The sequence below is a fragment of the Danio rerio genome, chromosome 19, assembly GCF_049306965.1.
Source record: "Danio rerio strain Tuebingen ecotype United States chromosome 19, GRCz12tu, whole genome shotgun sequence".
Lineage (NCBI taxonomy): Eukaryota > Metazoa > Chordata > Actinopteri > Cypriniformes > Danionidae > Danio > Danio rerio.
In genome coordinates, this window is record NC_133194.1 from 43,819,114 (window position 1) to 43,842,500 (window position 23,387).

Sequence of the window (23,387 nt, forward strand, 5' to 3'; positions counted from 1 at the left end):
TATTTTGAAAATGCATTATAGTGCGATGCCTTTTTAAAGGGACTTCATCTATTAATCTACTTTTTATTGCCCGTGCGTGAACAGTTTGTTGCAGAACAAGTCAATGTTCTGAAAGAGCCAGTCTGTATTATAACGTCAGTGTATAATGCAAAGAATGGGATTGATTTAAATGTCTTACAAATGGCAGGTCTATATAATCTCAGATATAGTTTAGAATCAAACTATAATACATTTAACTTCCGTTAAGTCACCTTTAAGATGGCGAATTTAAGAGCTTGTGGATACAAACCCATATCACTAAAATCCGATGCTTTCTTAATTGCTGTTTTCTCACTGTTGTCGCAACTGATTTTGTTGTTGATTGTTTTGTTATTTAGAGGAAAGAACACAGATTAAATATTAGGGACGCAACGAAAATCCAAAAAGCTGAAAACTGAAAATGCTTTATATTATTTATTTCTTATTTTATTCAATTCATCTTTACTTCTATAGCACCTTTACAATGTAGATTGTCAGCTGCTGAACATAGATGTTTTAGTAAACTGAAAATGTGTTTTTAGAGTTGAAGTTCAGTTTAGTTCAGTTCAGTGTGGTTTAATAATAATAATATTAATAATAACAATAAGAAATTTGTATTAGCTTTTACATTAAAAAAAGGCTTCGTAAATTAAACTCATATACACCAATAAAACCAATACTATAAACCAGGGGTGGCCAAACTCGGTCCTGGAGGGCCAGTGTCCTGAAAAGTTTAGTTCCAGCCCCAATCAGACATTAGGGTTGGGCTGATAGACGATGCCATTGTCCATCGCCGATGGTTAATAGACAACACGATACTGAGCCGGCATCGCCTATGCTCTGCCCCGCCCCCGTCGTAAACCCACTCGCGAAAAATACACACTCAGGCCTCTTTTACACTAATACGTCTTAGTATTAAAATGGCATTTTAGAACGAAAATGATCCACATCCACACCGTGTTTTACCTAGCATTTCTGAACAGCCTTCCGTCCGCTGAAAACGCACATCACGTGACCACACACACACACACACACACACACACACACACACACACGCACACACACACACACACACAAGTGGTGTTCACTGCAGAGCCACACACACACACACACAGCCACGTGCTTCTCTCTCAGAGCTCTAAAGACAGAGAACAGTGCACGTCTTTATCAAGGTTTTACGGCTGGATTGCGCCTCACTATAGTTGTTAGACGTGATATTCAGATATCCCAAGTCTCCCGGCAGTCTCTATGCATTTGCGGGACTCATAATGTCCGCAAACGAGTGATAATGTCCTAGAAATTGCGCGTCTCCCTCCCGGTCCTCAAATAAGTCATGCACCCTCATCATCCTGGATCCCTCCTCACTCTTCAGACACGGCGCGCACAGTCTATCAACACCCCCCTTCCCACCCCTGCTCTTCACATGATGACAATGCCATCGTCCATCGCGATGTTTCACATTAGACATCGTACAATGCTAAACTGGTCGACATCGCCCAACCCTATCAGACATACCTTAATTTTTAAATAATTTCCAATGATTTTTTTTTCTTCTAGAAAAAGTATTATTTATTTTTTAGTTTTTATTTTCAACTGGCTACAGAACAAACCACTTTCATACAATGACTTGCCCAATTACACAAACTTGCCTAGTTAAGCTTTTAAATGTCACTTTAAGCCGAATACTAGTATATTAAAAACATATGTGTTAAAATATTCTGTCATCATGACAAAGTTAAAGAAACCAGTTATTAGAAATGAGTTATGTTTAGAAATGTGTTGAAAAAAATCTTCTACGTTAATCAGATATTGGGGAAAAAAATGTACAAATTTTAACATCATTCTGACTTCTACTGTATATATTCTATTGTATTTTACATGCACGCTAATACAAGAATTCAGTTAGTTGCTGGCTGCAGATCACTTAATGACCACTGGTGGCACTAGTATTAAGGGTTTTTAAATTCAATATATAACCCCTTCTTAGAAGTGGATGAAATGATTTGGCCTCAATGATAAGGACATGCATTTACATTTCAAACGAAATGGAGTGTTAGACAGTAGGTCCAACGGTTACTGGAACATTTCAAGTTCACAATCAAGCAATACACACACAACTATGGTCATTCTAAGGGTTGCATTGCAAATGCATTTTCAACCAAGGACGTAAACACAGCCTTGGCTACTTTTGGTTGCTTTTTCCAAATATGTGCATGCTATAACTCAACACAAAGCTGGTAACTTGGCCCCATAGACTAAAACACAAGTTTGCGTATACACTGAAACACACTTACAGAATCAGTTCAAAATCAGTGGTAATGTGTAGAAATCAACACATGCTCAAACAACAACTCTACTTAAGTCTCTGACGTCTCGGAAGAAATGTACTTTACTTTATCCCGTAGAAACTCTAAATGAAAGAGTTAGCACTGCAAATGAAGCTTGTGTGGTGTATTATAAGCAACGTGGAAGACAAAAATGCCCTTGGTGTTTTGTTGTTTAGACTGTAACATTCATCAAGTCAATTATCAATCATTTGATTACACCATTCTTCTGAAATACCTGAAGAGTCACATATATAGTTACCCAAATGAACTCGAGGCCTCCTCCACTATGGGTCATTCCTAGCTGCGTTCAGTCCATATGCTGCTTATCTAATGAGTTTCTCAAACGCTGAACTCATACTTTCCTAGTTTCTTGGGCTCGCTGCTCGGGATGCACCAATCATCCGCTTCTGTGCTGGTTTGATAGTGCCTTAAGGCTGACTTGTTGAAGACAGGAAGCCTCTCTATTGATTCAGTGGATAAGGCCTGTTAACATAATAGAGAAAATGCCTTTAATATATTTATGAACATTATAAATGTACAGTCATATACTGTCAAATGTATGTAATTCCATGGTTGAGGAGGAATTTAAGTAAATGAGAATTTTGCAATGAGTTTGTTGTGTGGATTTGAAACTTAGTTTGACCACAAAAGTTTATAACCCAAAAATCGTATTTCTGATGGAGTAATAAAGGTATGTTTGTTCCATTATTTTAAACCTGCATAACATCCATTGCCTTCCATTGTATGGCTAGATATTGAAATTAGGGTTGTCACGATACTGAATTTCGGTACCAATCTGTACAGAAAGTTTAAAAATGTCAATTTGGGTGGCGTTCAGGGTGTTCTTAAACAGCGCTGATATGCCAATGTGTTCACATGCTCAACAGAAATGACTGTAATTGGCCCTGAAGGTCATCTGTGCCGCATTTTCTGAACGTACTATCTGTATTTAGCTGTTCGCTTGTATGGTGGCTCTTAACTGTCAAAACACCTCTGAAAAAGGCTTTTTCGGACATGACATATTTGTACTTGTGTACATCACTGTAACATGTTTTATTCATGACCATTTGAGCTGGTTTCAGTCCTTAGCTCTTTCATTTTCTTCTTATTTAAATATATTTAACTTGCTTGTTAATTAAATACCATTTTGTTATTTAAACTATTATTTTTATGCAACAATCAACTTGCATGTTAATTTGCTATGAAGAAAAGGAAATAATTTTTTGCATGCTGATTTATGTGAAATCTTGAATATAGGTCTATAATCACCTTGCAAATTTTGAAGTTATAGCTTTTTTGCTTTGAGTATAGACTATTTAGTTCATAAGAGCAGTTCAATCTTTTATTTAAAATATTTATAATTATCAGCCTATACATATCGGCTGTCGGCCTCCAAGTTTGAAGAATTATCGGTTATCGTTATCGGCCAAAAAATCCATATCGGTGCATCCCTAGTTACCAAACTCATCGCTGTTTACTGAGTGTAACCACAGATTCAGGGACACTGGAGGTACGTGGAGATCAGCCAGTTTGTTTATGAGCTGACATACAAGTGATTTTGGTGTCATCCAAAACTTTGGTTGCTCACCAAACAAATGGACAGAGACCAGTGACGACTAGTGGCTTGACTGAAAAATAAACTAAAGGCAACTAATGACCCGTTTCCACTGAGTGATTTGGCTCGGTACACTTTTATGGCCGTTTCCACTGTCAAAGGGTACCAAAAAGCAAATTGTACCATACCACTTTTTTGATACCCTTTGCAAAGGGTACGTAGCACGACAAACAGGTACCAAAATGCGAAGCAAGATTCACAGCTGAACGCTATTGGTTTACAGAGATATGTCACTCGCTCGTGCACAAGCTAGGAGAAACAAAACAAAGGAACCACCATTTTTAAAAACACAGCCAAGACATTACACCATTGTAATATATAAATAATAACAAGCCATAGTCGACCCGAGCTCAAACAAACCCGTCGTCATCTTCATGAACAGCCACAAAGCCAAGAAGAACAAAATCTGCTGTGTCCTGTTGTTGTTTTACAAGCTCGTTTAAAAGTGTGAGCAGTTTCTCTTTCTCGTGTGCGCTCACCGCATGTCTATATTGTCAGTTTAATTTTTCAATGCGGACTGCTATTATGTAGCGTGAAGAATTTCAAATCACTCACTAATTAGGATGTTGCCAATGTAGGTAGTAGATATCAAGGACGTTCGTACACCATGTAATGCAATAGTGCTGTTTTCACAAGACGGTTATGGCGCATTTAACAGTCATCATAATCTTAAATCCTTGAAAGTGTTTAATATTTTGATTTTAAAAACCTATTTACATTAATATGTATTACATCAACTTTTCATCAAAATACAAAAAAAAAAAAAACGCTTTAGTGCTTGAGCAAGGTATTTCTAATGAAGCTTTATGGGGCAAGAGAGTAAATCTGACATTGTTCTCTCTTCTGGCTGTTGTTATCAGTCTCAAACAATTTCTGAAATTCTTGATTTTCTTTTATTATTTTAGCAAATAGGGTTGTAAAAAATGATCTGTTGTACTCTCCCATACAAATCGGAAATGTAAAAAGGGTCCATAATGTTTACCTTTAGATAAATGACTGCAGATGTGCCATATCCCTCCATAGAGTAGAGCTGCAGATCTCCCTGGAAGTATTTAGCATAGAGACGAGAGATAGGAAGACCATAGCCAAAACCAGCCTGAGACAAAAAAAAAAAAAAAAAATTGTACAAGGAGAAATTTTTACAACTGTATTACATCACTAATCTGGTGTAAACAACAATGCATGCTGTAGGTTCTGCTAATTAATAATCTTCAAGATTACATATTCTTTAAAAACAAGACTGTGGATCAAAGTTTTGGTAAAAGATTACACAGCAGAGGCTATCTGCAAACATTACATTCAAATAGACAACCAAGCTTCATACCAGGGGAGCATTGCGAGTGTCTTCAGCCACAGGACTCGGCGCAGTTGAATACATGTAGCTAAAAAGTCGTTCAATTTTCCTCAAAGGAACTCCACTGCCTCTGTCAGACATCTAACAAAGCAGAAGAATAATCACAAACATGCTTTGGCCTCTGCTACAGCCAGTATGCAGCGAGTTAAAACAGAGATTAAATATTCAACTTTTGGTGAACCATGAGTGTAAACACACATAGACGTTAATAGTCACCTTAATAGTCAGATCTTCTGTTCCTAGAGAAACTCTCACTTTGATTGGTGGGAGATGAAGGCTGGTCTCGTGGGTTTCCACAGTTGCTCTCATTGCATTCTGTTTTGGAGAATGAAATCCATTACTCTCAAATGCAGAGATCATGTCATTACAAATTCAAGACTTTCTTCCAAAAAACAAAACAAAAGGAGACGTTTTGCTGAATGTTCATGCTACTCTTTTCCATTTAGTGACATTATGTTGGCCTCGTAGGAAGTCCCACCCAAAAATGACGCGCATAATAAGGGTGCATCTTAACTAAATATCTTCCTATCTTCCTCCCATCCAAATATATATATATATGGATGGATGGATGGATAGATAGATAGATGCATACATATTTTATATATTTTTTTCCAACCAATTAAAATATAGTTGACCAAGTCGTTTCCATCAATTGCTCAATTATGAAGGTGTTGCTGAAAAATTAGCTTCCAACAGTCTGTACAACTTGAGCATCATTTTTTATGTATTCTAAACCCAAACAGCAGCTCTGAATAAGTGGCAGAGATTCTGCAGTTTTCAACAAGTCAAATTTAAGACTTTTTAAGACCATTATGACTTAAATCTTAGGCAGAGTGCTAAAATTGGAATAGATTTTTAGGGCGTACTCAAAATATGTACACTTGCCTTAAACCAGGCCAAAGCACGCCTGTCCCCCCTCTCATCTCCCCCAATGGCCCGCACTCGTATTACATTCGGGCCTGGGCACGCTTACGTCATTGATGATGTGCTGTTCAGTAAGCGCTTTCTCTCCGCACAGCAGTTCTTTAGTTATATCGGTTTAGTCGTTTGAAATGCAGTGACACACAGTCGAACATTTCCCTGAACAGATCAGCCACTTTTGACGCTCATAAACAATCATAAAGTCCTCGTGCTGCAGGAATTAGGAGGTTTGCTAAAGGCGCAGCTGTGGTGCAGTGAGGGGTTTGCATCTTTAATAAACTACTACAGTTTGTGTTCATTGAACAGTAAGAATGTTTAATAAATCCATATGAAACAGTCCCTTAAAAGTCACGTCTCGCTTACGGTTTCGAGCTCAGTGAACCGTGCCTGAGCCCGTTCCGGGAAATGGGCCTGGGCACGGTTCGGATAGCATAGTGTGAGTAGGCCCTTATTTAACCTGTCAAAAATTCTAATTTATTTAATTCTTATTCACACTTTTTTAACATAATTTTTCTTTTTCCCAATTATCAAGTTTTAAAAACTATAACAGGCAAAAAAAATTGTTAAGTTAAAAAAAGTTAAATAAAAAAAAAAGGAAAAAAAAACACACACACACACACACACACACACACACACACACACACACACACACACACACACACACACACACACACACATACAGTAATAAACTAAATGTATGCTCCGCATGGAGTCTACAGTAGGTGAATGTCCCCACCAGGTAGTTATAAATAGATTAAACAATTGTTGTAAAGAAGATAATTAAACAGTATTGTTTTAAGTATTGAACCATTAAAATTCTAAAATCAAACCATATTGTTATAAAACTAAATGCTCTCAAATGTATTGTTTAATTTGTTGTGTTTGGATATCTTTGAAATTAATTGTGATGGGATGGGTGTTGGTCTGATTGGGTAGCTTTACATGGACGTTGGAAAAAACAATTGGAATTGGAAAGACAAATTTAAAACAATTTAAGACCTACAACACAATTTCAGTGATGTTTTAAGGTCTAAAATGTAGATTTTGAAATTTAGGACATTTTAAGACCTGCGGGACACCCTGAGTGGACTAAAATCATAAGACATCGAAAATTTCAGAAATTTCATTAGAGCTTGCATATATTCTTATTTCACAATTAATTACAGTACAACAACAATCTGTTAAATATTTTTGCATTTAAACTATTGAACCGCATGAATACATTCCTTGCACTTCTGTTTGTACAAGACTATAATTGTGTGTGAGTTATAGCTTGTGCTATAAAATAATTCAAGTACCTTGAAAAGCTCAAAGAGCATGTGGTAGAGATGAGAAGGCACATAAACTATATGTATAGGGTCACTGGGTCCTTTAACTGCAAAAGAAACAACAGATATATCGATTTAGTTACAGGCATGCAAACCATAACGCAAGGCAATAACATGCATGCCTATATAAACGTTATTGTTTAAGAATGCAGTACAGAAATCAATATCGGCACATGCTGCTCAATCTAGTCAGCTATAAAGTACACGACAAAGGTTATGCTGGCTAATTTGTTTCTTTATGTTGGTGAAACGGTGCTCATTCAGCCTTGTCGCTTCTCTGTACTTTGTTTAATAGTACACTGAGAAGATAAACAGAGATTGTGCCAATATGTTAGCATTATGCAACCAAGTACACAGTTTTTATTATGCAGTATATTACACAGTGATGATAAGATAAAACGAGCTATTTCTGTCCGCATGGATGAGTTATTAAAATTACTACCTGAAGTGGTTGTGTGTTTTTGTTATTAAATCATTCAAATACACAAAGCTAGACTTGCTACTATCATTCCACACAATAAATATACAGGGTGGGCCATTTATATGGATACATCTTAATAAAATGGGAATGGTTGGTGATATTAACGTCCTGTTTGTGGCACATTAGTATATGTGAGGGGGCAAACTTTTCAAGATGGGTGATGACCATTTTGAAGTCGGCCATCTTGGATCCAACTTTTGTTTTTTCAATAAGAAAAGGGTCATTTGACACATCAAACTTAATGGGAATTTTTCAAGAAGAACAATGTTTTAACATAGCTTTATTCTTTCATGAGTTATTTACAAGTTTCTGACCACATATAAAATGTGTTCAATGTGCTGCCCATTGTGTTGGATTGTCAATGTCTCTTCTCCCACTCTTCACACACTGATAGCAACACCCCAGGAGAAATGCCAGCACAGGCTTCCAGTATGCGTAGACCCCGTTAACACTAATGCGTTTTAGTTTTAAAACGGCGTTTTAGAATGAAAACGATCCGCGTCCACACGTACGTTTTACCCAGCGTTTCTGAACTGCTCTCCGTCCACACCAAAACGCTGAAAACGCACATCACGTGACCACACACACACTCTCGGGCAAGCGCTGCAGCCAATCTACCCAGATGAGAGCTCTGCTAGTCGTACTGCTCATCAAGCATCTTCGCTGGATCTAATCTCGCTATATTTGCTAAACGTGATATTTCATTCATGTTGTTGTCTTTATCTAACGACATATTCCCTGACTTTGGTCATTGGAATCTATTACTTGTTCACAGGTAACTTGTTTTGTTAAGCGCAAAGATAAATTAATGATTAATCCATGTACATTGACTGATCGCTTGCCTTTATTTCCTACAATGTATAAACTTATTATGTTATACTTTTATAATGGCCATTATCGATGATTAAAACTGATATTCAGCAAAAGAGAGGGTGTGTTTCGTATTTTCACTGACATTGAAAGGAGACAGTTGTTATCGGCTCCGTTTTGTTATAAATTTCCACACAGTGAAGATGACGCTCATATATGCAGCACAACGCCTCAACATTTCTGCTGTCTGTTTAGTTGCTAATATTAAAAAGAAAATAGGCAGTTCATTAAATCATGTTTACATTTTATTGTTGAGAAAGTGAAAGAACAAAGCCAGGGTGATGTGAATGAAGTTATAAACTAACGTTACACTGTTCCCTTTGAAGATTTACGCGTGTCTTCGGTATGTTTTCCATATCAAACTGAGAAGGGGGAGACTGCAGACTTGATCAAACTTGCGCAGTCTGAACTTACAAGAAGAGGATGCGAGACTGAACTGTGTGTGTGGGCTACTTAATATTGAGGAAAAGCCCCAATCAGATAGGCGAACGTCGGCAGCCCCGCCTCCGTTTTCAGATGTCTCCGTCTTTTCCCATCCACACTGAGACGGAGCAGCAGCGTTTTAGAATGAAAACGACCTCTCCAGCGTTTCCAAAACGCTCCGTTTTCGGCTCTTGAGAACTCCGGCGTAGTGTGGATAGATGGCGTAACCGTAGCAAAACTTATGCGTTTTTAAACAAAAACGCATTAGTGTAAATGGGGCCGTAGTTTCAGGTGCTGCACACCTTGTATCTTCACACCATAGACAATTGCCTTCAGATGACCCCAAAGATAAGTCTAAGAAGGTCAGATCAGGAGACCTTCGGAGCCATTCAACTGGCCCACGATGACCAATATCAACGACGACCAATATTAAACTAAACCTCCTGAATACAGCATATCTAGAGTGAAAATCCAAAAGGCTTCCTGTTGTAACAGCAATTTATTAAGATCTCTTCCCCACCCCCGCACCCCGACATGGGAACTTAACATCTTCAATCCCTATGTATTATAGAGCGGACACAGAATGTGCGGAACCGGACTTCTAGGATCATTGTGTTGAATAGTGAATAGTCAACGTTCAGAAATACACATTTTTAAAGGTCTGCTAGTCCTACCAACAAAACATAAACCACACAGGCATCGCAACATTTAGATTATGCTAACCGTCTCTAATGAAATCTATTTGCTTACAAATACAATAAAAAAACAAGCTTATTAGAATGTATGCTAAAATATAATCGATTTCTGTGATGAAAGCCGAGTTTTCAGCTTCATTAATGTCACACAGCTCTTCAGAAATCATTATAATTGGCCGATTTAATGCACAAGATATGTTATTAATAATATTTTAGACATATTGGTTGCCTAATATTTCAGATGAAACCATCATGTTTATTAGGACTCTGATAGAAGTTCAACAGAACAGCGTTTATTTGAAATGGAAATCGTTTGAGAGATTATAAATGTCTTCTTGACAGTTTTTCTGCATGCTTTCTGAAAAAAACAAACTATTTTACAAAACTTTTGACTAGTGTCTCTTGTTATTTTTTTATATCTTTGTTACATAGCATATTATTGCACAATCTTTACCCAGCAATTTTCTTGACACCATCATAAAAAGTCAAATGACTAAAAATGATAGAATAGCAATGAATCAACTGTGAAGTATATAAAATCATGTTTACATTTGGTATTAACATGCATTTTAGTCAATTTAATCAGAAGTGGTCTGACACTAAATACAGGTGCAAATGCAGTCACTTAAAATCAGAGGAAGGGGTCTTGACTAAATGTGAACACCAGTGGAGAAAAGTGACATAAAATGAATGAAAATGGTATTGCTTCTTGACTGAATCCCGAAAGATGTATGTTTATACCAGATAGAAACAGACACTATAGGACTTTAAGGACCTGATGATTTCTGACTGCACAGGACTCACCATGCACACGGCACACAAAGACTGAAAGTTTGAGAGAGAAAATTCTCGCTCACTGTTCACTTGTTTGATTTCCACTTCAGGAGAGGTCAAGTAGTACTGATCACACAGCATCTTGGAGCTTTCATAGGCATCTAGAGAGAGAAAAGTGCAGCAAAACTAAGCTTACAAGTCAAACAATATACAGGCTATTTCAAGTGTTCATAAAATAACTTTATTAGCTTTCTTTCAAAGAATGAACAGTATTACCCAGAAAAGAAACAGGGTTTGTTACCTCTGACGACCTCTACAACGTCACAGTTTGGGTCGATACTGCCAATGTGTTTGGGGTGGGCTGGATTGGTGCTGCCATCAAAGATTAACGCTAAAACAAACAAACGCACTCTCTTAATCTTATTGATCAAAGGATTATTAAAAATATATATAAAGTTAATAATATTAATAATAAATGTTTTGAATAAATATTAAAATTATCTTGAAAGATCAGGTGAAACTGAAGACTGGGGTAAAGATGCTGAAAATTCAGCTATTCCATCACATTCCATTAAATTAGATTTTTAAATATATTATTAGAGAACAGTTGTATAAATATAAAAACATTTAATATAAAAATATAAAAATATAAAAAAATATGTTTATCAATTGTCAAACAGAGCATCATGACTTAAAAGCTTTAAAAGTACATTATTTTAATATAATATAAAATGTTTGACATTTATCATGTATATCGTACCATGCATTACATGATCATCATGTAGTCTGACTAAGGGTTTCTGCAGGTTTCTTCAAGTCAAATTTAAGACATTTTAGATCAGTTTAAGACCATTATGAATGAATTTTAGACTTATACAGGGCTAAACACCTAAGGATTTTTTCAATTGGCCCAGTTACTTCAGTAAATAGTTTTTGTATTAATGGAAGATCATGTAAAGAAATGTGTTGATTTAGTTTTCCTTCCCTGCTTACAGAATTTAATAAGAAGAATTCACTGTAAACATGTCTAACAGCAGTTGTGATTTACATCTCTTTGCAATAAAAACAAATACAGATTTGAAGTCAGAATTATTAGTCCCCTTTTAATTAATTAATTTTTTTTGTAAATATATCCAAAATTATGTTTAACAGAGCAAGGAAATTTTCACAGTTTGTCTGATAATATTTTTTCTTCTAGAGTAAGTCTTATTTCTTTTATCTCGTCTAGAATAAAATCAGTAAAAAAAAAAAAATTTTTTTATGTGTATATATATATATATATATATATATATATATATATATATATATATATATATATATATATATATATATATATAAAGGTCAAAACTATTAGCCCCTTTAAGATATTTGTTTTTCGACTGTCTACAGAACAAACTATCATGATACAATAACTTGCCTAATTACCCTAACTTGCCTAGTTAACCTAATTAACCTAGTTAGGCCTTTAAATATCACTTTTAGCTGTATAGAAGAATCTTGAAAAATATCTAGTCAAATATTATTTACTGTCATGATGACAAAGATAAACTAAATCAGTTATTAGAAATGTGTTATTAAAACTATTATGTTTAGAAATGTGTTGAAAAACTCTGCTCTCCGTTAGTCAGAAATTAAGGAAACAAATAAACAGGGGCGAATAATTTAGGCGGGCTAATAATTCTGGCTTCAACTGTATATATATAAGTTTTGAGATGGATTATTTACTTAAACATAGGAAAACTTAAAGACCTGTTTAACATAATTTAGGGCATACAACAAAATATTTAAGTGAATTTAAGATTTTTTAAGGCCTAAAATATGTTTTTTGAAATTTAAGACTTTTTAAGACTTGGGAGACTTTTACAGAGCAAAAGGCTAAGGGTTTTTTGTAATGGCAAGTGGAATATTTTTTTACTTAAAATGCATTAAAATGTAAAATTCAGTTATTTCTTTTCACCACATATTTTAAATAATTTGTCAAACACATAGAGAGCTTTTAAACAGGTGTTAATGTAAGGATGTAAAGAAGTTAATTGTTATATGGCCATTTATTATAACATTATTAATATAACATTAATATGCCATTGTTATATGGAGTTAATTAATTTTACTTTCGTTTAACTTTTTTCCTTTTTTTTTTTGGTTGTAGCGATTGGGTAGCTTTACAAGGACACAGGAAAATTAAGAGCTGTTTGAAAGTATTTAAGGCATACAACACAATATTTCAGTGGATTTAAGACTTTATAAGGTCTAAATTTTATTTTTTGAAATCTAAGACTTTTTAAGACTCTGATTATTTCAGCTCAGACAGAACGTTCTCTGTCTAAGGCTTTAGTGTGTGTCCTGAACACTCACTGTGCTGATTCATCAACATGCGTGTGGAGATTCGGCTCATGTAGAAGCGGTCCAGAAAATACTGGACGTTCTGATTGGTCACTGGATCCACGCCAAAGGCCTCCTTGTACTCCAGCACCCCCTGTGCCATGGTGGGGACCACATTATTATGCCTGTTCCTGACATTGATCAGTGTTTCTGTGAATCTGAGACACATCATCTGGTTAAAAATACTACTAGAGGTCATTTAAAACAGACTACAGCCAAGTTTTATTTATTAACCATCTTTATTTATTTGCTAGTACTATAAACTCACCGGCCATTTTATTAGGTACACCTGCTTGTTAATGCAAATTTTTAATCAGCTAATTACATGGCTGAAACTCAATGCATTTAGGCATGTAGACATGGTTGTTTTGCCAGAGTGGCTGGTCTGAGTATTCCAGAAACTGCTGCTCTGCTGAAATTTTCATGCACAACCATCTGTAGGGTTTACAGAGTGGTCAGAAAAAGGGAAAATATCCAATATATTTGGCGTAAACAACATGAACGCTTGGTTCTATCCTGTCTTGTATCATCAACGGTTCAGGCTGGTGATGGTGGTGGAATGGTGTGGGGGATATTTTCTTGGGATTTTTCACTTTGGGCCCCTTACTACCAACTGAGCATCGTGTCAACACCATAGCCTACCTGAGTAATGTTGCTGACTATGTCTATCCCTATAGTATACGACCACAGTATACTCATCTTCTGATGGCTACTTCCAACAGGATAACTCGCCATGTCATAAAGCACGAATCATCTCAGACTGGTTTCTTGAACATGACAATGAGTTCACTGTACTCAAATGGCCTCCACAGTCACCAGATCCCAACCCAATAGAGCATCCTTGGGATGTGGTGGAACGGGAGATTAGCATCATGGATATGCAGCCGACAAATCTTCAGCAACTGCGTGATGCTATCATGTCAAAATGGATCAAAAACACTGAGGAATATTTCCAGTACCTTGTTGAATCGATGAAGGATGAAGGATTAAGGCAGTTCTGAGGGCAAAAGGGGGTCCAACTTGAAAAAAGTAAGGTGTACCTAATAATTTTATCTTAATTTTTAATCTTAATCTTTAAATTTTTATCTTCATATTTTAGGCAGTATTCTGCAGTGTCTCAGCAGCAGCATTGTGGTGTCGTTCCTGAATGAATCTGCTTTTAATATATTAATTTGAGTCAGTGATTTAATATTTCATTTAATGAGACAGTCACTTGATTTGTTTCTAAATGAATCAGAATTTTGAATGAATCACTTTTATCATATATCGAACTGTAAAAAAAATGCATATTACATAATAATAATCACAACAACAACTTCATAATTCAATAAGAGATGTAATTGTAGATCCTTTCATGAAATAGTCATAAGTTGCTGATGTGGCAGTAAAGAAACAAACAAACACAGAAGATTCATAAAGGTGTTGGATGCCCTAAAATGGTCTTAAAAATGGCACTTACTTAGTCAGGATTTTTTTATCATCAGGGTCTTTCTCCAAAAAGTCCACCAGCTCCATTAGACTCTGAGCGTACCTGTGTTTGAAAGCAAATGAACGTGTAATTTTAGAAACCAGCACCACACGCTGAATAAAACAGTAAAAAATAGATATTTAAATATAAAGGTGGCCTATTTACAATAACCAGAGTAAATTCCGCAGACTTTTCCATATATATAGATTTTTATAGCAGTGTTGTGGTTTTGTTCATGAACAAATCTGCTTTCAAATGAATCATTTGAGTAAGTGATTCAATGATTTATTTATTAAAACAGTCAGTCACTTGATTTTGTTTCTTAATGAATCTGAATTTTGACAAACCACTTATTCCCCCACTAAAATCCCCTATATTCTGCAATATACCCCTACTCAATATAAAACCATCTTGGGCAAGTTAAATGATTGAATAATTTAAGCCTTCATTATAAAAGAAATGTGATTGTGAATGAAATAATTGTTAAGCTATTTTCAGTTTCGATTTGCATTTGAATAGAAATTGCAGGTACATTTTTTAATGCATCACTATTACCAAATTAATCTGTTAGAAAAAAATGAGAAGAAATTAATCAGAACTGTACTTGGTATGTAATGTTGTGTATTATTTTCTTTAAACTACAAAGCCGATTGACTTTGAATGGCTAATGGAGGTGCTTTATGTGCATAATTTAGCAGTTTAGTTAGAGTAAAACAATACTTCCCAGGGCGAACGGAAACTGTATAGGGAACAGTTGTCCTGTGACAGAGCACATACTGTACAAGCTGAATGACAGGGCTGTGTGTGTGTTGTCAGAGAGCACTTGTTTACATCGAGACCTCTAGGAAGGTTGCAGTACACTTGTTTATATACAGTGACTCATGGTGATATCTGACACTGCATAACATGTCGGTGAACATGTTTCAAAGTTACATTTAGCTCTGGTTTGATCTCAGTATGAGTCATGAAGAACATTCTGTATAAGAACCCTTTAAACTGAATAAAAACAAACCTATTTGTCATTGTCATAACAGAAAGAACGGGGCAGGTGTAACGCTCACTTGTCACTTTAAGTTCAAGTACAATGTTGTATAATTTTTAAAATAAATTAAGTATAATGTAAATATATACATAAACATAATAAATGTAAACGTATAAAATAACATTATTTTTAAAATGTTTTAATTTTCTTTAGCAATCCAGAAAGCAGATTAATTTTAGCTACACGTAACACAATTTTAATAAGACATATATTAATTATATTACATAAATACATTCCACAACACCCACACCTCCCTCCGATATATCAGTTCAATTCATGTTTCAAATGTTTCAAAGTTTTCTTTAGCAATCAAGAGACCAGATTAATTTTTGTTACAAGTTTACTAGTAACAAAACAATTTTAATTATTCGTTATATTAAACAAATACATACATACATTGCACAAAACTTACACCTCTCCCAATACAATGAAAAATTGAATAATGTTATTGAGGTTAATAACAAGAATATTCATATTTCAACTTTTTTATATATATATATATATATATATATATATATATATATATATATATATATATATATATATATATATATATATATATATATATATATTTTTTTTCTTTAACACTGATACAAAATAATTTATAAAAAGATTAATTTAGAAATGTACATTACCTATGTAACTTAATTTAATATAATAATTATTGAAAACAAAGTCTGTTCCTATCTGTTGTATCTTTTTCACAAAACATTTGTAGCCATGGAATAACAAATCTTGCAAAGTCAGCAGAAAATGTTGTTTACGTAACACCCATCATTACATAATTTTCAATATATTCCAGTTGACTTGTTGAACACAAAGCCTCTGCCAAACCTTGCAAGACAAAGGGTAAAAACTCCAACAGCCTGTGCTTTCAAATCCTGTCCGTTCAGAGAATCAGAACAGTCAAATGGCCTTTTCATGAAGAACATCGCTAACCTTCTTTTTTTTACATTTACCACACTTGTCTAAATTTTTAAAACCGTGATCTGCAAATGAATCCGATTACCCAAGATTTACAAGTATATTTTTTGGCCTTTAACTTTCAATATAGAAAACTGTGTGAAGGAAACCCATCAGAACGTAACAAAGGTCAAATTCTGACCCAGATCCTCATGAAAACAAAGATTATTATATGCAACGTACGTTTGCATTACTTTCTGTGAGTGTGAATTGTTCATCTGACGTCTTTACAGGGTAAAAAAGATAAGCAATAGACAGTTTTCATGATGTAAATAGCACTAATGAACTTTGACCTCTGGTTCAAATTTCAAAAGCACACTAATCCTGACCAAACACTTGACTAAATTGACTAAAAATTGTATATGTATCGTCTATGACATTGTGCACGCTGCCTGACATTGAGTATGAAACTCATTCTGCAAAGAAGGAACTAAACAAAAACAAATCTTGTGAGTCCAATAGCATTGACAGTGTGGAATGTGGTTACAGTGACCCTATAATTCAAGGCAACAAAGCTAAAATATCCTTCAATTGGTGTTATAGATATAGTTTAGGTTTGCTAGACAAGTAAAAACTAATTAGTAACTGCTGGTGGTTTTGATGTCATTGTCATTAAACTAGCCACGGTATCAGAACAGAGTCAGACTTTAAGAAAAAAAAATTGTTTGATTATGATATTTTTCAAAATGGTTGCAAAAAGTTGATTGATTTCCCAGAGATCAGTTGCAGCTGGAAGGGCATCCGCTGCGTAAAACATGCTGGATAAGTAAGCGGTTCATTCCGCTGTGGCGACCCTGGACTAATAATGGGACTAAGTCGAAAAGAATGAATGAATGAAAATTGATTGATTGACTGAATGAACAAACAAAGTGGCATATCACTAGCATTATCCCTATGTGTGTATTTTGGCCCTAGGAATGCAACAATTAACTGGTTTCACTATTAACTGCGCATTTAATTCGTTATGGTTAATTAATTGTAAAGGCTTCTCAACAACACATTTCTGCACAGAACAAAACTACTACAACCAAACAAAGTTATGCCAACTGAGCACTAGTTTAAAGTTCCGAGCTTGTACCCCGAGGTAGATTACCCACGCACAGCACACTGGATTCAAGGCTGATTTTAACTATGGCTGAGGCTATTATCCAAGGGTCGTTCACATATCCTATAGCACGCAAGTTCGCTATTTCCAATGGAAATGCATGGCTTGCGCAGACATATTGGCGCTCCAGAAGTCACATGACAAGAAGTGACCTGTCAGCTTCATACTTTGTATGGAATATACACATTTCTACTCCAAAGAGAAAAAATACAAAAGGAAAATAGTAAAAAGTGCCTTTCACAATCAACACTTTAAATTATAAGGAGTTTTCATTAGAGCTGTGAACCTACACTAGTCTCACGGTTCGGTTACGATTATCATGCCATCGATTCGGTTCAATTCGATATTTCGGTGCATCACGGTGCATTGACGGTGCTTTTATATTTTCTTCACAGCAGCAGCTCTTGTATTAAAATGTATGAATATATTTATATTTATATAGGCTATTATTTGTAATACAATTGTGTCATTTAATACAAACAGTCAGATATATAAACTGTAATTTAAAAAAAAAAAGAGCATTTAGCAAATAATATAAACAAATAAAATATAAATATCCAGCTCAATTTCTGATCCTTGTCTAGTTCTCTTACACCCCTTTGATTGGTTACACCCTCAACAAAGATGGTTGCGATTGGCTCTTTCGCGCTGCGCTCATCAGATGAATGATAAGCGGCAGGCGGCAGCGGCAGGGGCAATCTCACAGCTGATCTATGATAGACACGGTGGAGAAAACTCTGCAGACACGCGCTCGTTTCTGTAATCCAAAAGTAACGCTGTAAAACAGCCGAGGGGAGAAGAAAACCCACGCCAGCAGGTCAAATGGACCACTGTGTGTGTGTGTGAGAGAGAGACAGAGAGAGAGACAGAGAGAGAGAGAGAGAGAGAGAGAGAGAGAAAGAAAAAGAAATGGAGTAGGCTCTTTTCATTCTCAAACACACACAGTGAAATTGTGCACAGTTCATGAGTATTAAGTAGTTAGAGCGTTGTAAATACTCGCGATCGTTTCCCTCGCGACAGAGCGCATATGAGGTAAATGACGTCAGTAATAACCGGTTATGATTATTACTGAACCGATACCGAATTGTCCGCGTCTGCATCGCGGTGCATCGAAGAAACTATTAATTTTGACTCCCCTAGTTTTCATGTGATTTCTAAACTAGTAGTGTTTTGAAACTAATGACTAGGGCTGCACGATTCTGGCAAAAATGTGAATCACGATTTCTTTTGCTTAAAATCAAGATCACAATTCTTTCTCACGATTCTGTAAATGTAAAATAAAGGTTTTTATGATTAGCCTATTATTACTGTTAATTCTCAAACATATGGTAAAACAACAATAATAATATTAGGCCTATGTGTAGGTCTACTGTTGCTTAAAATGCTAAATTTTGTATAGTCATTATGAAGTACTTGAACAGACTTTCAATATGTCCTGTTTGTTAACTCACAGTAAAATGATGACATCATAATATAGCTATTCATAATTTTAAAGTTGATTTATTATGTTTAAGACATGTGCTTGTCATCCGTCATTGACAACATAATTAGACCATTTGTTTTCACTGGTAAAATTAGAATTTTGTCATTATCAGACTCCGTCTTGCATTATATTCAACATTATAAATAGGTTTGTGTTGTTACACTGACTCAGTATTTATTTTAATTTATTTTCATGCACAACACTGTGTTCCCTATGAAAGAAAAAAACATATCAAATGTTTGTCATAAACATAACTCTAAAATGCGATATGATTATTTAAATGACGTGCACACAGCTTTCACTTTCACTTCTGAGTGCGACTCATGGCTGTGTGAGAAAAGACACATAAATGCAAATCAAACCTCCCGCGCGGCCCTCAAACGATCGCTCTGTGCAACAAACTGAACGCTATTTACAACTTCATTACCTGTTATTCACAGCCTATGCAGCTTCTGTTCACTAAAGTAGGCGTCATAGATGGGAACACACGCGTTCTCTGCAATGTTGCCAGATTGTAAAAAATGACATAGGCGGGTAGTGTAAAATCGGGCGGTTTTGTAACAACGTGCCCTGTTCTTCACTTATAAACCTGTTATGATCCCCCAGAGGAGCCATAGCCCCCGTTTTCCACATACAAACGCTTACAACAGTTTCAATCTCCCAACGAGACTACAGATTGTTGGGCGGTGCTTTTTAGTTTTAAGCTGGTTACAAGCTGAAAACAGCTACATCTGGCAACACTGGTTCTCGGAAGTAAACAAACAGCTGGCGATCAGCTCACGTGTTGGCGACGGCGATTACATCATTACATGAAGACAGAAATGACATTTTTGGGTGAATTATACCTTATAAATATGTGACACTTTTAACGCCATTCGAAGGTGTTCATGTTGCTGTGATTTGTGCAACTGCCTGACCTTGAAAATATAATTGACTGAATTGTAGAAAAAGCTGAGTTAAGATCGTGTGTAGGGTCTAATTGAGATCGTGATCTTTTTTCCGATTAATCGTGCAGCCCTACTAATGACTGCATAATAATCGTGATAACCATGAAACCATGATTATTCATATAATTGTACAACCAAAGTCTATAATCTTTGCATCCCTATTTGGCCTAAAGATGAACAGAAATACTGTCTGAAAGAAAACTATTCAACCTGAAGTAGAAACCTGCCTTTAATAGATAATTCGCCCAAGGACTAAAATTTCCTCATCATTTACTCACATTCAGGTGGTTGTAAATGTTTACAAAATCCTTTCTTCTGTTGAACATGAAACAAGATTTTCTGAAGGCGGCTAGCTAAAAGCAGCTATTGACATTAATAGTAGGAACAAAAATTCTATAGAAGTCAATGGCTGTTTTTCCCCAACATTCTTAAGATAATCCTGCTTTGCGTTCAACAGAGGAAAACACTGAAACAGGTTTGGGTATAAATGGAGGATGAGTAAATTATGGCCGAATTTTCACTTTTAGATGAACTGTCCCTTTAATGCTTAAAATATGCTGACGATAGTAAAAATATGCTGAATCAGCACTTGATACAAACATGTCCAACAGAAATGTTATGTTCTTGACCATCATGAACAAACAGCACAAGCAACAGAAAAGTAGCTCAGTGATTCAGGTCAACAAACGAAACTTGGAAGCTTTTAAACACAATCTGCTGTAAAGATACACTGCAAAAAGGCTTTTCTTACAGTTTTTGCCTTGTTTCTAGTACAAATATCTAAACGTTCTTCAATCAAGAAGCCTTCTCTGGGAAAAATGTAAAAGTTTTTCCTTAAAACAAGCTAAATAGTTTGCCAGTGGGGTAAGCCAAAATAATGCTCAAACTGAAAGCAATTGGAGATAATTTAGTTTGTTTAAAGAAATTATTATTCATTACTTAATAAATGACTAATTATTTCTGAACAAAACTATATTTTTAACTTGTCTAGAAAATAATTATTGATTTAAGATTTTTTTTTTTTTATATTTGGAGTAGAAACAAGACAAAAACTCATTTAAATAAGCAAGTATTGCAGTACATCTTATGTATGTACTGTATGTATGACCAAAATTAAGAAATACAGGACTGTATAAACAATACTGTACAGTGTTTCCTTTAGGATTTTTTCCAGCTGTGGCGGTAGGTCTTTTACATAAATCTACCAAATACCTATGGCGTTATTTCAATGACAAACGGAGAAATGTGGATACGTGAAGTATTACGTGAAGTATTACACACAGTATTAGTCGGGGTCCCATTTATGTAACGTTAATACGAGCATGCCAATCTCTGCTTGCGCGCCGATTTCCTCTGCTCGTGCACAAAAAAAACTTCTTGCACGCCCTCAAACACGCAGTTCAAGCGCAGATCTTCTTGTGCGCTCTCAAATAAACACTGCTGAAGTGCGATTTAGTGCGTTTATGTAGAGTATGTCTCCAACATTTATTAGATTATGAATATTTATGAATGTCTCCAATGTCTCCAACCTACAGATCAGTATTAATGCGTCCTGGATTAAAGTGAAACGGCAGTAAACTCCAGCAAGGTAACGTTAAAGTCTTTGTATGCAGAATCACAGACCTTTATCGATAAATAAAGTATAATTATGGAACCTGTGTTTATCTTAACTGAAAGGTACATCGTGTTTGCTGGCCTCACGCATCGCGCACCTGTCAATAAGCACGTCACCTTAAAGTGTTAAACAAATAGCGCACAGCTCTACGGTACCAGAAAGGTTTGCGCTGTTATAATTCACTTACCTTTCAATGCGTTTTGGTTCGATTATAACCCGCTATTAAAAACAACAACAACAATATATGAATGTTTTCAATTAATAAGAAGCTGTAGCCGTGGCGGGATGAATTTTGGTGTGGCGCCCGGCCATAGAAGAATGAATGTAGTGGAAACCATGCTGTATTGTGATACAAATTGTATTTATAACTACTTTCTTGATTTAAAAGAGAGTATAATTTGCTCTCCAACTTGCTCACATGCTTATATAAAAGACTTTGTAATTTTGTAGTCATGTGCTGTGCATTAATGTGTCATATGAGCTGTAAAAACCATACAGAGGGTCTGAGTTCATCACACTACTCTCTTCTTAATCTTATGGATGGTGTTTTGTCAGCGGTGGATCTCACCAGCTCTGCAGCAGCTTCAGTGAAGGAGTGCCGAGCAGTTTGTCCGGAAGAAAGTCGATCTCCTTCATGATGTTCGCTAGCCGGACGGGAAGCTCCTGCCTCAGAAACATGAAGGAGGTCTTCTCACACGCATTGGCAGATCCTGAGAGCAAAACAGGACTACGTAAGAATTTCACTCTTGAACTGCACACCAAAATAGTCACTAAACGGGCAAGTTTAATATTGTGTAATAATGAACACTGGCTAACACTAGTAAAGTCTTTACAAATGTACATCTTTATAATAAAACTTCATTAAGATCATTAAAATATACAATTTATTTCCTAATTAGTGTTTTTTTTTACTATTATGTTTGATATAGATAGGTAACCATTTTTTGGACCATTCTGTATTTTGGTATGGAGCACTAGTTTATTTTCACTGATTATGAAAATCGACGAGGTTATATCAGTGTCAAAAATTGTTAGTAAAATATATTTAGCCTTTTCCCTTATCTAATACACTTTTGGGAGTACATTTTGTTGATATACATGTAGGGGACACCAGGGGCGAAGCAACCGGGGGCAGGGATATGCCCCCCTCACTCTTAGAGACCATTTAGAAACAGGTGATTAATAATTATATGAACGTAAACATTTGGATCTCATACAGCTGCTCCCAAACTTATAAAATGTCCGCCACGCCCCTGGGGGACACACGGTGGCTTAGTGATTAGCACTGTCGCCTTACAGCATGAAAGTCGCTGGTTCGAGTCCCATCTGGGTCAGTTGACAGTTCTGTGTGGAGTTTGCATGTTCTCCCAGTGTGGGCATAGGTTTCCTCCAGGTGCTCCGGTTTTCCCCACAGTCCAAAGACATGTGCTATGGGTGAATTGCTTAAACACAGATTCACCGTGTATGAGTGTGTGTACCGGGTGTCCCCTTCAAGGGCATAAGCTTCATAAAACATATGCTGGAATATTTGGTAGTTCATTCTGCTGTGGTGAACTCTGATAAATAAGGGACTACG

General features: G+C 35.8%; 2 protein-coding genes across 4 annotated transcripts in view; one reads left to right on the plus strand and one right to left on the minus strand.

The window, feature by feature from the left end:
* dync1i1a (dynein cytoplasmic 1 intermediate chain 1a) overlaps positions 1-23,387 on the plus strand; it is a 186,054-nt gene that overhangs the window by 5,178 nt on the left and 157,489 nt on the right. The gene's annotated exons all lie outside the window — the stretch shown is intronic.
* The window catches only part of pdk4 (pyruvate dehydrogenase kinase, isozyme 4), a 24,719-nt gene continuing 1,774 nt past the window's right edge, over positions 443-23,387 (minus strand). The window contains exons 2-12 of one of the 2 annotated variants that reach the window (XR_012394633.1): positions 22,380-22,521; positions 14,648-14,719; positions 13,162-13,346; positions 11,108-11,197; positions 10,890-10,967; positions 7,534-7,610; positions 5,531-5,629; positions 5,285-5,395; positions 4,943-5,056; positions 1,021-2,828; positions 443-726 (exon numbers count right to left, since the gene is read on the minus strand). Coding sequence is in view for 1 of the 2 variants with exons in the window: in NM_001128704.1 (NP_001122176.1) it covers positions 2,685-2,828; positions 4,943-5,056; positions 5,285-5,395; positions 5,531-5,629; positions 7,534-7,610; positions 10,890-10,967; positions 11,108-11,197; positions 13,162-13,346; positions 14,648-14,719; positions 22,380-22,521 (1,112 nt within the window). In the remaining variant the exon portion in view is untranslated. Of the gene's footprint in view, positions 727-1,020; positions 2,829-4,942; positions 5,057-5,284; positions 5,396-5,530; positions 5,630-7,533; positions 7,611-10,889; positions 10,968-11,107; positions 11,198-13,161; positions 13,347-14,647; positions 14,720-22,379; positions 22,522-23,387 lie in introns of those variants that run through there. The other variant, NM_001128704.1, reaches the window with a different exon arrangement.